This window comes from Pantherophis guttatus, chromosome 1, assembly GCF_059756535.1.
Source record: "Pantherophis guttatus breed Tessera chromosome 1, ASM5975653v1, whole genome shotgun sequence".
NCBI classification, from domain to species: domain Eukaryota; kingdom Metazoa; phylum Chordata; class Lepidosauria; order Squamata; family Colubridae; genus Pantherophis; species Pantherophis guttatus.
The window spans coordinates 95449523-95462578 of record NC_142063.1 but is presented as its reverse complement, the minus strand read 5'-3'; the positions used below and the strand labels follow the sequence as shown (position 1 = coordinate 95462578).

Below are 13056 nucleotides of genomic sequence, written 5' to 3'. Positions count from 1 at the left end.
ACAGCACCAATGTATCTTACAAAGAAGGAAAATAATAATTTTTAAAATAAGTTGGGAACATTCCTGATGGGTCCAGTTTATACTTATTCTGCACTGTTATTGGCAGTGGGAGAATCCTTCTACATTTGAATGAGACTCACACTATCGCCAGAAGAGTAAAAATTATGCAAAAGAGCATTTGCAGGTAAACTCATCTACAAATTGCAGCTGGAATGCCTGATGTTTGGATGAGAATCCCAGCAGGAGCCATATTAATTCATTGACCAACCTTATAGAACACAGAGTATCTTGTAATGATGGCCCTGCTTTCTAACATAAATTTCAGAATATCCCCCAGTCGTCTATTAAAGAATCTCAGGGTAGAACACCATAACTAATAATTTTTTTAAAAATGCTGAAAAATAGCAAAGAAACGTTCTTTTGTTCAGTTTTTCCTGTACCAGTCATCTTTCCAGCAGGCGGAGGAGAGACAATCCAGTTGTAAAATTTGCTAGAAGTCAAAGGCAACAAGAAAAACAAAAGAAAGCAGTCATAAATAAATCATACCTGCCAACATTTCAGAAAAAGAAACGGGGATATGAGAACTTCAGGGTCTCATAATGTGCACAAAACTGCTTTTGTTTTCTAGTAGGTATCATCATGCTGCTGCCTCATTACAGGAAATTAAACAATAAAAGCACATACAGACAAATGAACATTAGAGGAAAGGTTCACTGCAACATCCCTTTTTTTTTCTAGCTGATGCAATACCACCTGTAAAATTACTCTTTTGTGAATGTTAGGATAAATTGTTATTTGCACAGTAAAATCCTAAACATGATTATTAAAATGATACTCCAATTGGGGTTGGTGAGGCTTATTTTGAGAAATAAATGCTTTCTCAAAGGATTGCAGCCTTCTTATGTAAAATGGAGTAACACAAAGTAATGGAATTTTCAACTTTGAGGAAGCTTCTGAAAAATATAAATGTTCCTTTGTCCCATCTCTCCCCTTCAAGCTCCTGCCTTAAAGTATCAAAACAAAATATCATCAGGAAGACATTAACTTTTTCCTCATTTGACCTGCCTCAGAATGCTGCCCAAAATAGCCAATAGTTCACAGCCAAATCTCTCTACACTGCGCATAGCCCTTTTCCAAATGTAATAAACTCCTGAATTCTTGGATGCAAAACTCCTCACCCATCACTAAAATGTATACTGGAGGTAACGAGTTAAGGTTAAGTTAGCATTTTTACTATTATCAACCCATCTTTGCTCTTAACTGGCTGCAAAAAGATAATGCTTCTTCTTTGATCAATGGGCATCAAATTAGCAAACCCAGAAATAATGCCCTAGACTACAGAAAAAGAAAGAAAGAAAGACAAAGAAAATAAAAGGATTCTGGAATCATAGTTGGAAAAAATTAGCAGATTCAGGAAATTGATGAATACTAGTAACTATCATAATTTGTAGGATTTCATTGTCACAAGATGTGGTCTAAGCATTAAATTATTGGCAGATAAAAGGTGAGGTAAATTTATGATAGATTATGTCACAATGGATTATTATCCACGTTTATGGTATCAATGCTAGTTCTTTACTTTGGAGAGTTGATAAGAATACTTTATGTTGTAGAGGCAACTGGTGCACTTTTTATTAATGTATGGAGGCAAACAGCTTTTCTGTTATGTGTCAATCAGGCGCTACAAAGCACTTGAAAGGAGCACTTCACACAGGTAGTCTTCTACTTATAACCATAATGGAGCCTGCCTGTTATGGACATAAATCATGACAATCCTGATGCTGGTCATCATGTGAATGACTTGATTTCATCACCTTTTTTGTGGCAGTTGTTAAGTGAATCACAGTTGTTAAGTCAATGCCGTGATTTAGTTAAGCAAACCTATTGTTCACTATGGAGCATTTTTATCGAAAATGAAATGTAACTGGCAGTTTTCAGCCAAAATGACATAAATCAAGGCCAATCGGCCATGTGACCACAGAATGCTGCTAATATGGGCTAGTTGCCAAGCACTCAAAATACGGTCACATGACTACAAGTGGACGGTCATTCCTGTACTATGGAACTGGATCTTAAGTATCTTTTAGAGCAGCAGCCATCAATCTCTTGGGGCACCAAGGACCAGTTCCGTGGAGTTTTTTCTGTGGACCAGAGGGAGCGTGGTTTTGAGTGGTGGTTGCATCCCGCAGATAGGGCTTCACTTGTTTGTGTGGCCCGGTTTCTGGCATGCCACGGACCGATGCTAGCCCATGGACCAGGAGTTGGGGACCCCTCTTTAAGAGGATCCATCATAACTTTAAATGGTGCTAATAATGACTATACATAAGCTAAAGACTACCTGTATAGTATATTAGTGTGGACAATTCATCCCTCCTTGAAGGTTAAATAGCTCCTTGAATCCTCTGCAAGATTCAGTGTAAGCACTTCAAAAGCCTATGGGTGTTGTGATTTGCCAGCAGCCTGTGGAGCTGGCTGCAGAGTCGGACAGCAATGAGGCTGAGGAAGAACATGGGCCAGTCCTGGAGGCTGAGGAAGACCCGGATGAGGACTCTGCGTTGGAGGCAGAGATGGGGCCAGGGCCATCAGGGAGTGGACTCCGGAGCCTCCAGAGGCTGACAGTAGAGAGGCAGAGGAACAGGAGGAGCCTGTTCCTAGTGCACGTATGAGAAGAGCTGCCAGAAGGCAAGAGCAGCTAAAGCAAAGAGGACGACTCGGGAGTAGGGCCAAAAGAGGATTGGTCCCTCCCATAAGGTTTAAAAAACCAGCAATGGCTCTTGGGCTCTTTGTCGGAAAAGAACGTTGATCGACTTGTTCTTGTCTTGTTGCACTTATCTCTTGTCGGCGTCTTCTGCTTCTGAACTTTTGCCAAGAGAAGCCTTTGGCAGTTTGCCTAATTATTTCAAGGTTGGTGATTAGATTGAAGAATTTGTTATGAAGAATTTGTTTTCATTTAGTTTGGACTACGCTGAGAATGAGTTAATTCTCAGCTGTTCTAATAAAGTCTGTTTGTTTTGGAACTGTTTGCGTCGACTACTACCTACTTGGGCCTGGGTACATGGACAGTTGCTTCCCTGGCACTCTCAGGTACATGTTCATGCAGCTGAAACAGCCATCAAAGCTGTTACAATCCTATCAGAGGATGTTGTGGCTGTAATGCTTCAAGAAAATGGGCTGGCACTTAAATCTAACATAAATGTGTTTTACAAAGCACCCCTTTTAAATGCTTGGCATAATCCTATTTGCTGTGTCTCATTAGCTTTGGGATTTGTTATTTTCAGCAATGTAACAATTCAGCCACAAGTTTTATATAGTCTGGATAATCTTTATGTTTATGCTCTGCCCACTACCATTCATGCTCCCACCTTTTGTTATGTTCCCCTTGATATTCAGAAAGTCTCCCTTGGTGACTTCACATGCCTCCCACTCAATCAAAGCTGTGGCTAAAACCTAACACTTTCCATTTCTTATCCTCACAAGTGTTTTATTAACCTGTTCTATTTTTGCTGACATCTTTGCAGAGATACATCAGGACTCACCGCAGCAGAGATAAGTGTAAATGAGCATACAGTACTTTGCAAGATTAAATTAGGACTGCTTTCACATACTACGTTTGGCAATGTTATCTGGTTTAGAAAATAGCTCTTGCTATACATGGCCTGTAAATGAAGGATTGTTCCTGCAACACATACACTTCTGTTTCGTTCATCAAGTTTGCTCCCAGTGTCCCTAAATTCTTGCAGCAAGGTGGCTTTTCATGTGTGAGCACCAAACAATGCTGCATTTCTTTCCTACACATCACAAATTAAAAGAAGAAGTCACATTTTAAGTGTATTTATTCATTTATTCAGTTTTTTTTTAAAAAAACCCTGCCTTTATTACTTTATAATAAGTATAATAACATTCCTGTTTTCACAACAACCCTGTGAGATGGGTCTTGAAGACTTTTTAGTATTTCATTTATGACTATTTCCAATGGAACACTTCCTCCCATCAACGGAGGCTTTCCATGCTAATGAATAAAATCAAAATACTGAAATTGGTGGAGAGCCTCTGCAGAATCTATATGATTTTACTGAGACCAACCCAGAGTTGTCTGAAATATGGGCAGATATATGTTTTTAATGAATAAATGATTGAATGAATGAATGAATGAGGAGCAGAAAGAGGCTCCCCATTCTGACTCAACAGGTCCTAAATATACTTGCCTGGGAGTAGGATTCATTGAATTCTATATGATGCTTACAAAATAAGGCTTGAGTATGTTCCTTTATGCTTGGATACTAGTGTTAAGGCTTCTGTTAATCTATTTTTTGTTGTGAACAACGTATAAAAGGATTTCTTGTTTCTACACCACTTCATGTGCAATGACATTGAACTAAACTAAACAGATCTCTTGCTCTGTGGTATTACACATAAAGTAGTTATGAGAGTGCATGGGAGGTTCAAAACAGGTAAGATAGTGGGGCAGACATTACAATTGACCCTGCTCCTTTATACATGTGTCTAATATCAAAGCATATAAAGTGGGATAGGGCTTCAATTATTGTCATCTTGCCTGTTTTTATTTCCCTTGCAGGTGCCACCTGATGGGATTAAAAACTATTGAACAGGCCGAGACTTACTCTGCATTAACAGAATGTGCCAGCATAGGTTTATGCTTGATAAGCCTAGAGCGGTTATGGCAAACCTATGGCACGCGTGCCCAAAGAGGCACGCAAAGCCATGTTGCCCAGCACGTGTGGCCTTGCCTGTTTGTCTTCCAGGTTTCTGGAGCACATGCACACACGACGATCAGCTGTCCTTTGTGCGCATGGCAGTGCCGAAACCTGCTGTGTGCTGATTGTTGGGTGCGCATCTGCACCAGAACCTGGAAGTTCAGCTTTTCTAGAGTGCGTCCCTTTGGACGGGCAGCAGTGCCAAAAACCAGCCTGCGCATGCGCCCCGGCCAGCTGATCGTCAGGCAGCATGCACGCTAGAACGCAAAAGTTTGGCTTTTCTGGAGCGCGGCCCCGACGAGCACATGCACAATGTTTCCATGTGACCTTCGTCATCACTGACCTAGAGCCTTCTCGTCTTCTGTATGAATGTGTATGTGCATTTCTACATATGTATGCAAGAGTGTAGTTCATATATAACAGATGGTTTACATCAGGGGTGTCAAACCGGCTCGCATTATGGGCCGTATCATGACGTATCACAATGTTTTTTGCCTTTGCGGAGCCGGGGTGGGCGTGGCCTGCAGGGGCTGTATCTGGCCCATGGGCCACCAGTATGACAGGCCTGGTTTACCTGAATGTATACAGATGCAGGCTCAACTAATTTTATAAAAGGAATTATATAGTTCATAAGCAATCTTGAGGAAGGGTAAGTCATTAATTCAAAACATTTACTTGATTTGCCTATTTAATTTGCTCTGGCCATTTTGGGGGCATTTTGTACAGTCCCATAAACATGAGCTCTTGTGGCGCAGTGGTTAAAATGCAGTATTGCAGGCAAACTCTACCCACAGCCTGGAGTTTGATCCTGATGGTGCTCAAGGTTGACTCAGCCTTCCATCCTTCTGAGATCGGTAAAATAAGGACCCAGATTGTTGGGGGCAATATGCAAATAATGCTTACATTATAAACTGCCCAGAGAGCACTGTAAAATACTATGGGGTGGTATATGAGCTTAAAATGCTATTGTTATGCTACAGATCTTTAGGGGAAAAAATGATTGCAGACTGATTTTGGTGATAGTTTTCAATCCCATCTGAAAAATTAGAAGATTTTTGCTCGTGTTTTTCTAACCTTCTTTCTGTCCTTTCATTTCTATGAATCTAATTTTCAATTCAAATTCTTCTTTAAAAAAAAAAAATAGATGGTTGTGTCTATAACACCAAATGCAGCAACAGTGCAAAGGGAGAAAGAAAGGAGACCCTGAACTAGAAGCTTGTTTTATTCTTTTCTAACTAGAGATTCAATAAAAAGTTATTTTTTCCCAAAAGTGAAATATTTCAGACAATATTTGCCTGATAAATCATTATTCAGAACTCCCCAGTTAGAATACCCTGTGATTCCCCATGAATGGGATTTTTAAAATGACAAAGAATCTTAGTCAGTTTAGTCAATTTTAGTTTTTAGTTTTTAATGGTTATTAATTGTTTAGTTTTAATTTGTTAATGGGTTTTAATTCGCACTGTTTTAATTCGGGCCAAAGTATATAATTATTTTAATTAATTTTAAATTTTGTATTGTTATGTATTTTAGTTTTGGCTGTGCACCGCCCTGAGTCCACTAGGAGAAGGGCGGTATATAAATTGAATAAATAAATAAATAAATAAATAAATAAATAAATCTTAACACTAATAGATTAGGCATGTGCAGGATGAGTCAAGTGGGTGCCAAGAGCATTGTGGTATAAGTACTACTCTTTTGTCCGTGGGCTACAACATTATAATCCTGCTTAGGTCAAAAATGAAAGCAGCAAATTCATATGGATGCCACTGACCCTATAGCAGTGGTGGGTTTCAATTTTCTTTACTACCTGTTCTGTGGGTGTGGCTTGGTGGGCATGGCATGGCATGGTGGGCATGGCAGGGGAAGGATACTGCAAAATCTACATTTCCTCCCAGATCAGCTGGGACTTGGGAGGCAGAGAATAGATGGGGGTGGGGCCAGTCAGAATTTTTATTACCGGTTCTCTGAACTACTCAAAATTTCCGCTACCGGTTCTCCAGAACTGGTCAGAACCTGCTGAAACCCACCTCTGCCCTATAGAAGAGATTCAGGAGTCAAAGTGTTGACAACAGTTTTTGGTTAAGTTTTAATCCTATATATAAAACAAACCAATGGGCAAGTTTCATTAGAACTTTTCAATGCCCAATGCCCAATTCTGTATGGAAAAATGGATTTTTTTATAAAAACACATCTGTTTCTAGTTTTCCAACTTTGTCTTTGACTAATCTAGTAAAAGCTATATATTTTTTTCTTCCTTCTTTCTCAGTCTTTTACAACTTGCTTTCTATTTGCTAGATTCCTTCTTTTTTTTTTGAAATAGGATCTTGCTCAAGCCCAAGGAAAAGCATAATTTATCACCTCCATACTTAACTTCTCTTTGCTCAGATTTCTATTTCTTTGCTTCATCTCCAATTAGACTCAGCTCCTAAATGTTGATAAAGCAAGGCATCTTCTAACCTTAACATCATCCTTAGAATCTCTGCTTTGATGCTTCCCATCAAATAAAAGAAATGTAAGACAATAGGGAAGGAAATGCTACCCTACCCATATATATTTCTCCTTGGCATTAAGGATATAGAAGGGTAAGAATTGACCTTTTTGCTCTCCTCCTTCATTATCCTTACACAGATATCAGAGTACTGACCGAGCAGAAGGTGTTGGCTCTGTGATTTGTCGATGCATCCGAACATTGTGCATGCAGTTCTCCTTGGTCCCTGCCTTAGCATCCAATGGAATGTCTGGAGAAGTGTGGCTAATTTTCATGGAAGAGTCAGGGTAGGTAGTCGGCTGTCCCAGGAATTCCTCACTATAGTCTTGGTCATTGGTCTCTGTGTCTGTGTAGTTGAAGGATTCCTGCTTGTCTTTGTTGCCTAGCAGGCCACGCTCTCGCCATGGAACCCAACAAAGCTTCCAGGACACAAACAGAGATACCCCAAACAAAGCAAGTCCACATGCGGTGACCACCAAGGACAGCAAACTTACTGTGATATCTGGAAAGAAGATAAAGTAATACATGTTAATGCTCAAAGAAGAGATGTTCTCCTAAAGCCTACTGTAGACCAGGACTAAGCATTTTTTTTGTATAGCAAGCCCAAGGAAAACATCCCAAGCCTTTTTTTCTTCTAAATGCCTCATTAAAGGTTATTTTGCCCATTAAAGATTTCTGCTGAAGTATATTTAACTATTGCTATCGTGCCTCATAAGTATATGAAGGACTCAAATGGATCAATCCAAAAGCCTACATTGTTAGTGAATGCATTCAGTGATTGCATTCAACTAACACCTCGCTGCAACAATCAGAGATGGGATTTATACAATAAAAATAAATGTATATTTATTTATTTGAATTCATTAGCTGTCCAGCTCCAATGGACTCTGATGTCTAAATTATTTAAATGTAAATAATGTAAAATCACTGATTTGATCGTTGCCACCAGAACCGGAGAAAAAAGAATTGATTGCAGTAACAATGAAAAAAAGTATTGGCTTGCAGCCATACAGAAGTCTTTATGAACCCAAACATCCACATACAAAACTTTTAAATGTTCACATCCCTTTGCATGCAAATTTTCATACCAGGATCTATCTAATACCCTCTTTGTATTTTATCCAAATCAGGAAACTATAGCTAACAAAATTAGCATATTAAAAGTGGCTTCAACTTGGTTTAATATCCTGACCTGTTCTGAAATTAGTACTCAGAGTTTCAAGGTTTTTGATAAAATGGGACACTCTAATTAAAGGAAGACATTCAGCTTTGTTTATTCACTTGCAGAAAGAAAGACTGTGCGTAAGAGGAAAGAATTGTTCATATCTCAGTATGTTCAACTGACGGGAGATTTGGCTGTTCAGCTTATTTGCAGCTCAGAAGATTGACTTAGAAAAAGGTGATTAGTTATGAAACAAATGGATTTTTGTTTGGTTTTTCTCTGTACACATGCAAGAACATTAAACAACATTGCTTATTTGATGTCTAAATATAGAATTTTGCAAAAACGGGGACTGACAAGCTTGTTCTTTTAATCAGACCAGTGTTTGACTGAGGTTATAAAAAATTGTCCAAATTAATAAAATTAGGAAAGTGCTAACATTGTTAACAGGAAAGAAATACTTTGTATAGAAACATTCAGGCCAGGAAAAACACCAAGAAACAAAACTTCTAAACAACTATGTGCATAGATACTTTTGTCAGTCATGTGAAATATGCCATACAGTCCCTTAACAGTTCAATCCAGGTAAAAAAATCACTATTTTAGCAGGCTCTCTTGAGTTGAGCTCAAAAGAATAGAAAGGACTTTGCATCTGAGGTGCTTGGACAACATCCCAGTCCAGTTTACAGACTGGGCTTTCTGGGGATCTCCAATCCAAATAATAGTCAGGTCCAACTTTGCTTAGATTTTTTTTGAGATCAGCCAAGGTTCGTGAAGGAACTGCTTGCCATGACTCCTTGACCTTTATATATCTTACAATGTTTGTTCATCCATCTCAACTCCTGTAAAAATGTAACATAGAGAGTTAAGTCATGATTGCACTAAGAAAATCAATGAAATACCAGCTGGAGAGGGATTTCTCCCCCCCCCCCACCCTCCACAAAGTTGTTTAAATATAGTCAGAGGTCTCAACAGCTACCAGAATGGAATAGAACTGAAGAGGTACTAAGAGTGAATTGTTGGAAGTAATCTAGTTTCAATTAAAGATGTGACTGCTTTATAGAAGAGGTGTTAGAAGAGTTTTATTGGGTTACAGTACTTTACTTCAATGAAATTTTGATTGCATTCATCAAAGCTCTGGGGTATCTGTCCTTGATTTTTCATAAAGTGGAGGTCATCGCTGCTTTTTCATAAAGCACATTTTTGAGGAAGCGTGTATCAGCTTTATGTTCGTTAATCTACAGAAATCCAGATTGAATAATAACATTGATACAATAGCTACTTAAAATCATCACACAGTTTAGTAAATGAGCCTGTCCTACTTGGGTTTTTTTCTTTAGTCCTCATAGCTACAAGGAAATTTAAAACAACTATTGCTTGGGTGCAATCAAACCATAGTATGCCATTACAGCTAGTTCCTTGATTTATGACTACAACTGACCCTGAAATTATGGTTATAAGTCGTGCCAGTCATTAAGTGGGTCATCACTGACCACAGTCATATTATGACCTATTTTGCAGCAATCATTAAGGAAATACTGCCGTTTGTAATTAACCCAATTATCTGCAATGGGCATTTATTGTCAGAAACCAGAAGTAAACACCAGTTTCCAGCAAAAAATGTGATAAATTGCAGCCACATAAATGCTGGCCAAGTGTCCAAAAATAAGATCATGTGACTGCAGGAGAACTTCAAATCCAGGTCATTGGTAGTTTTATTTGGGTCCATCGCTAAATGACCAGAGATAAGACGAGGATTACGGTATACATCTGAACATATTAAAGGATGGTTTATTGATATAAGCCAGAATCAGAAAACCTTTATTTTTGCCTATGTTTACATGAGTAATAAATAGAGATAGGCTGTTTCTGAACACTGATTATAAAGGCATGATGTCTCCTTTCTTTCTTTGTTTTGTTTCAGAAGTGTCTACATCCCTGCATTCAAATAAAAATAAAAAGGACAGTATCCACTGTGGACTGTATCTTCTTCTTTTTAAAAAAACAACAACAAACATTTTCCTTTAGTTTTTGGTTGCATGTTGGGAAAGAAGGTGAGATTCTAAAGCTAATTGGATGAAAGGAAGCTTTAACCTTCCATCCATGTATGCATGGAAGTTCTAATCTGAATTGGGCCTTCACACTAATTATATAGATAAAAATATCTGTACTGCGTCCTGTATAGTAACTTAATGTATCCTTAAAATAGGCATTATCATATCCAGTGGTCTTTACTACAAAACTGGGTTGCTATCTTGAAACCGCATTCGGAGTTTATACATATATGTTTTTAGAAATTTTGACTTCCTTTTTTAAAAACTTCTTTTCCTTGTATCAAGGCAAGAGTAGCTGGAACAGTATTGCTCAACCTTAGGGAGTTTAAGATGTGTGAACTTCAACTCCCAGAATTCCCCAGCCAGCATGCTGACTAGGGAATTCTGGGAGTTGAAGTCCACAATTTAAACTTCCTAAGGTTGAGAAGCATTGGGCTAGTGGGGATAACATGGCATAGTGGGGGTAGAGAAAACAATGTGCTCATTGGATTTTTGAAAAAGATCTTTGGGAAATTACCTGCACGGATGCCATGGCTTTTATGTGTTACACAATTATACAATTATATATTAGATAACCTGGATCTATGCGATGATGGAATTCAATTTTTTTTTTACTACCAGTTCTGTGTGCATGGCTTGGTGTGCATGGCTTAGTGGGTGTGGCAGGGGAAGAATACTGCAAAATCTCCATTCCCACCCCACTCCAGGGGAAGGATATTGCAAAATCTCCATTCCCACCCCACTCTGGGGCCAGCCAGAGGTGGTATTTGCCGGTTCTCCGAACTATTCAAAATTTCCGCTACTGGTTCTCCAGAACCTGTCAGAACCTGCTGAATAGCACCTCTGGATCCATGTATATGTGAACTAAAGCAATTGTGCTTTTAACAGCATTCTTACATTTCTCTTCAGGATGAGAAATAGGCTGAGAATGATGGGAAGTGATTATGTCTTTTCAGTTAGGTATCACGTCGACCCTTTTACATTCTCACAGCACCCTAAGATAAAATGGAAGCATTGCCATCTCCAAATGTGCAACCTTTGTAGCTATGAATGTCATTCAATATGGGACATTGCCTGCTGTTCACAATTACTTGCTTCCCAGATTTCTATAGTGATGCATCAGGGTTCATAGAATTGGCTCATACATGGCTGCCTCAAACCAATGACCTTACTCTTGATAAGACTGCCTTCTTTTCAGTATATTTGAGGAGCTTTCAAGGGTGTTATGACACAAAGCCAGGGCAGAAAGAAAACATATTTCTGCCAACTTAATTCTTTATTTAAAAATTTGAAATCTGACATTTGGAACTCTTTTTTGGTTAAAGTCTAAGGACCCCACCCCACCCCTCTCTAAAAGCTGAATGTACAGCAGATGTATTTTCTCTGCAGATTGAAAGCAATAGTTTAAAAGCTTCCCACAGATTCAGAAACAGTATTTTGGAAATATACAGTCATCATTCTCTTTCTCTCTCCCAGAGGAATAATGCGAACGAGAAAAGAGAGACACTGTTAAAAAGAGTCAAAAAAAGAGACAACAGGAAAAGGGGGAAATGAACAGCAATACACTTTAGACATACACTGAAACAATGTATACACTCAATATACTGAAACACTTCAAAAAGCAAAATGAAAGGAAACAAATATGAAGTGCAACAATTTTTTGCCCTAGTCTAGACTTCCCAGTCTAGACTTCCCAACTCCATAAACGTCTGGCATCTTGGCTTGAGATGATATACATTGCAATGACCTTCAGCTAAAGGCACACCAGAGAAGCACCACCAGCAATAGTATGTCAAAAGCTTTATGGCTGGAGTCCCTAACCCCCAGGCTGTGGCCTGGTATCAGGCCGTGGAACCAACCCCTCTTTCCTCCCTGCCCCCGCTGGTCCACAAAGCTGGAAAAGTTGGGGATTATCACTGTATGGGATAGTTTTGTGCTACTTTGGATGAGAAGATGTTAACTTTTAACGACTTTTATTTCATTACCTAAGACAGTGTTGCTTTCACATTTTAAAAATGGGTATGGTTAATCCTATGGGTTTCCAGGGAATCAGGGCAGAATTATTATGGAGTTGAGACAAGGAAGGCAGAGGGACAGTGCAAAGAAGACTATGATGAAGGCAAAATAATCATAAACCATTTCATCTAAGGCAACTCAAAGACACACATCCCAAATGTTCTTTATTACTTCTCTCTGGCACAAGAGATGGGTTTTTTCTCACTTCCTCACATTGATTGTCAAATAATACTGGAGTAACTCTGGCTTTATGCTCTTTTTTTTTTTATATCAACAAAGAAAATTTTCTGCTTGCCATATAGAGTATTTGCTGCTCATCTTCGTCATATGTCCAAAAAAGAATTCAGTGCATTGTCTCAACTTTCCTATTTATTGCCTAATCAGTGTAAGCTACCAAGCTCTAAAATCAGATTCTTAAGGTTATGATATGCTTTTCATTTAGGTGGGCACTTGTCAGACATAGAATATTAGAATACTAATGTGTACTCTTCTCACATCAGAATTCTGGCTTATTCTGCTGGTATATGCTGCTCCATCATCCTCATTTGATTCTTCCTGCTGGTTTAAATAATCATGAAAGCTACTTTCCTAACTTAATTTAGAGTGATGTGTGAACCA

At 38.7% G+C, this 13056-nt stretch overlaps 1 protein-coding gene across 4 annotated transcripts in view; it reads right to left on the bottom strand.

The window, feature by feature from the left end:
• The window catches only part of SYT9 (synaptotagmin 9), a 91879-nt gene that overhangs the window by 34196 nt on the left and 44627 nt on the right, over nt 1-13056 (bottom strand). For all 4 annotated transcript variants that reach the window (XR_015729821.1, XR_015729820.1, XM_034417145.3 and 1 more), the window contains exon 2: nt 7363-7708. Coding sequence is in view for 2 of the 4 variants with exons in the window: in XM_034417145.3 (XP_034273036.2) it covers nt 7363-7708 (346 nt within the window). In the remaining 2 variants the exon portion in view is untranslated. The remainder of the gene's footprint in view (nt 1-7362; nt 7709-13056) is intronic.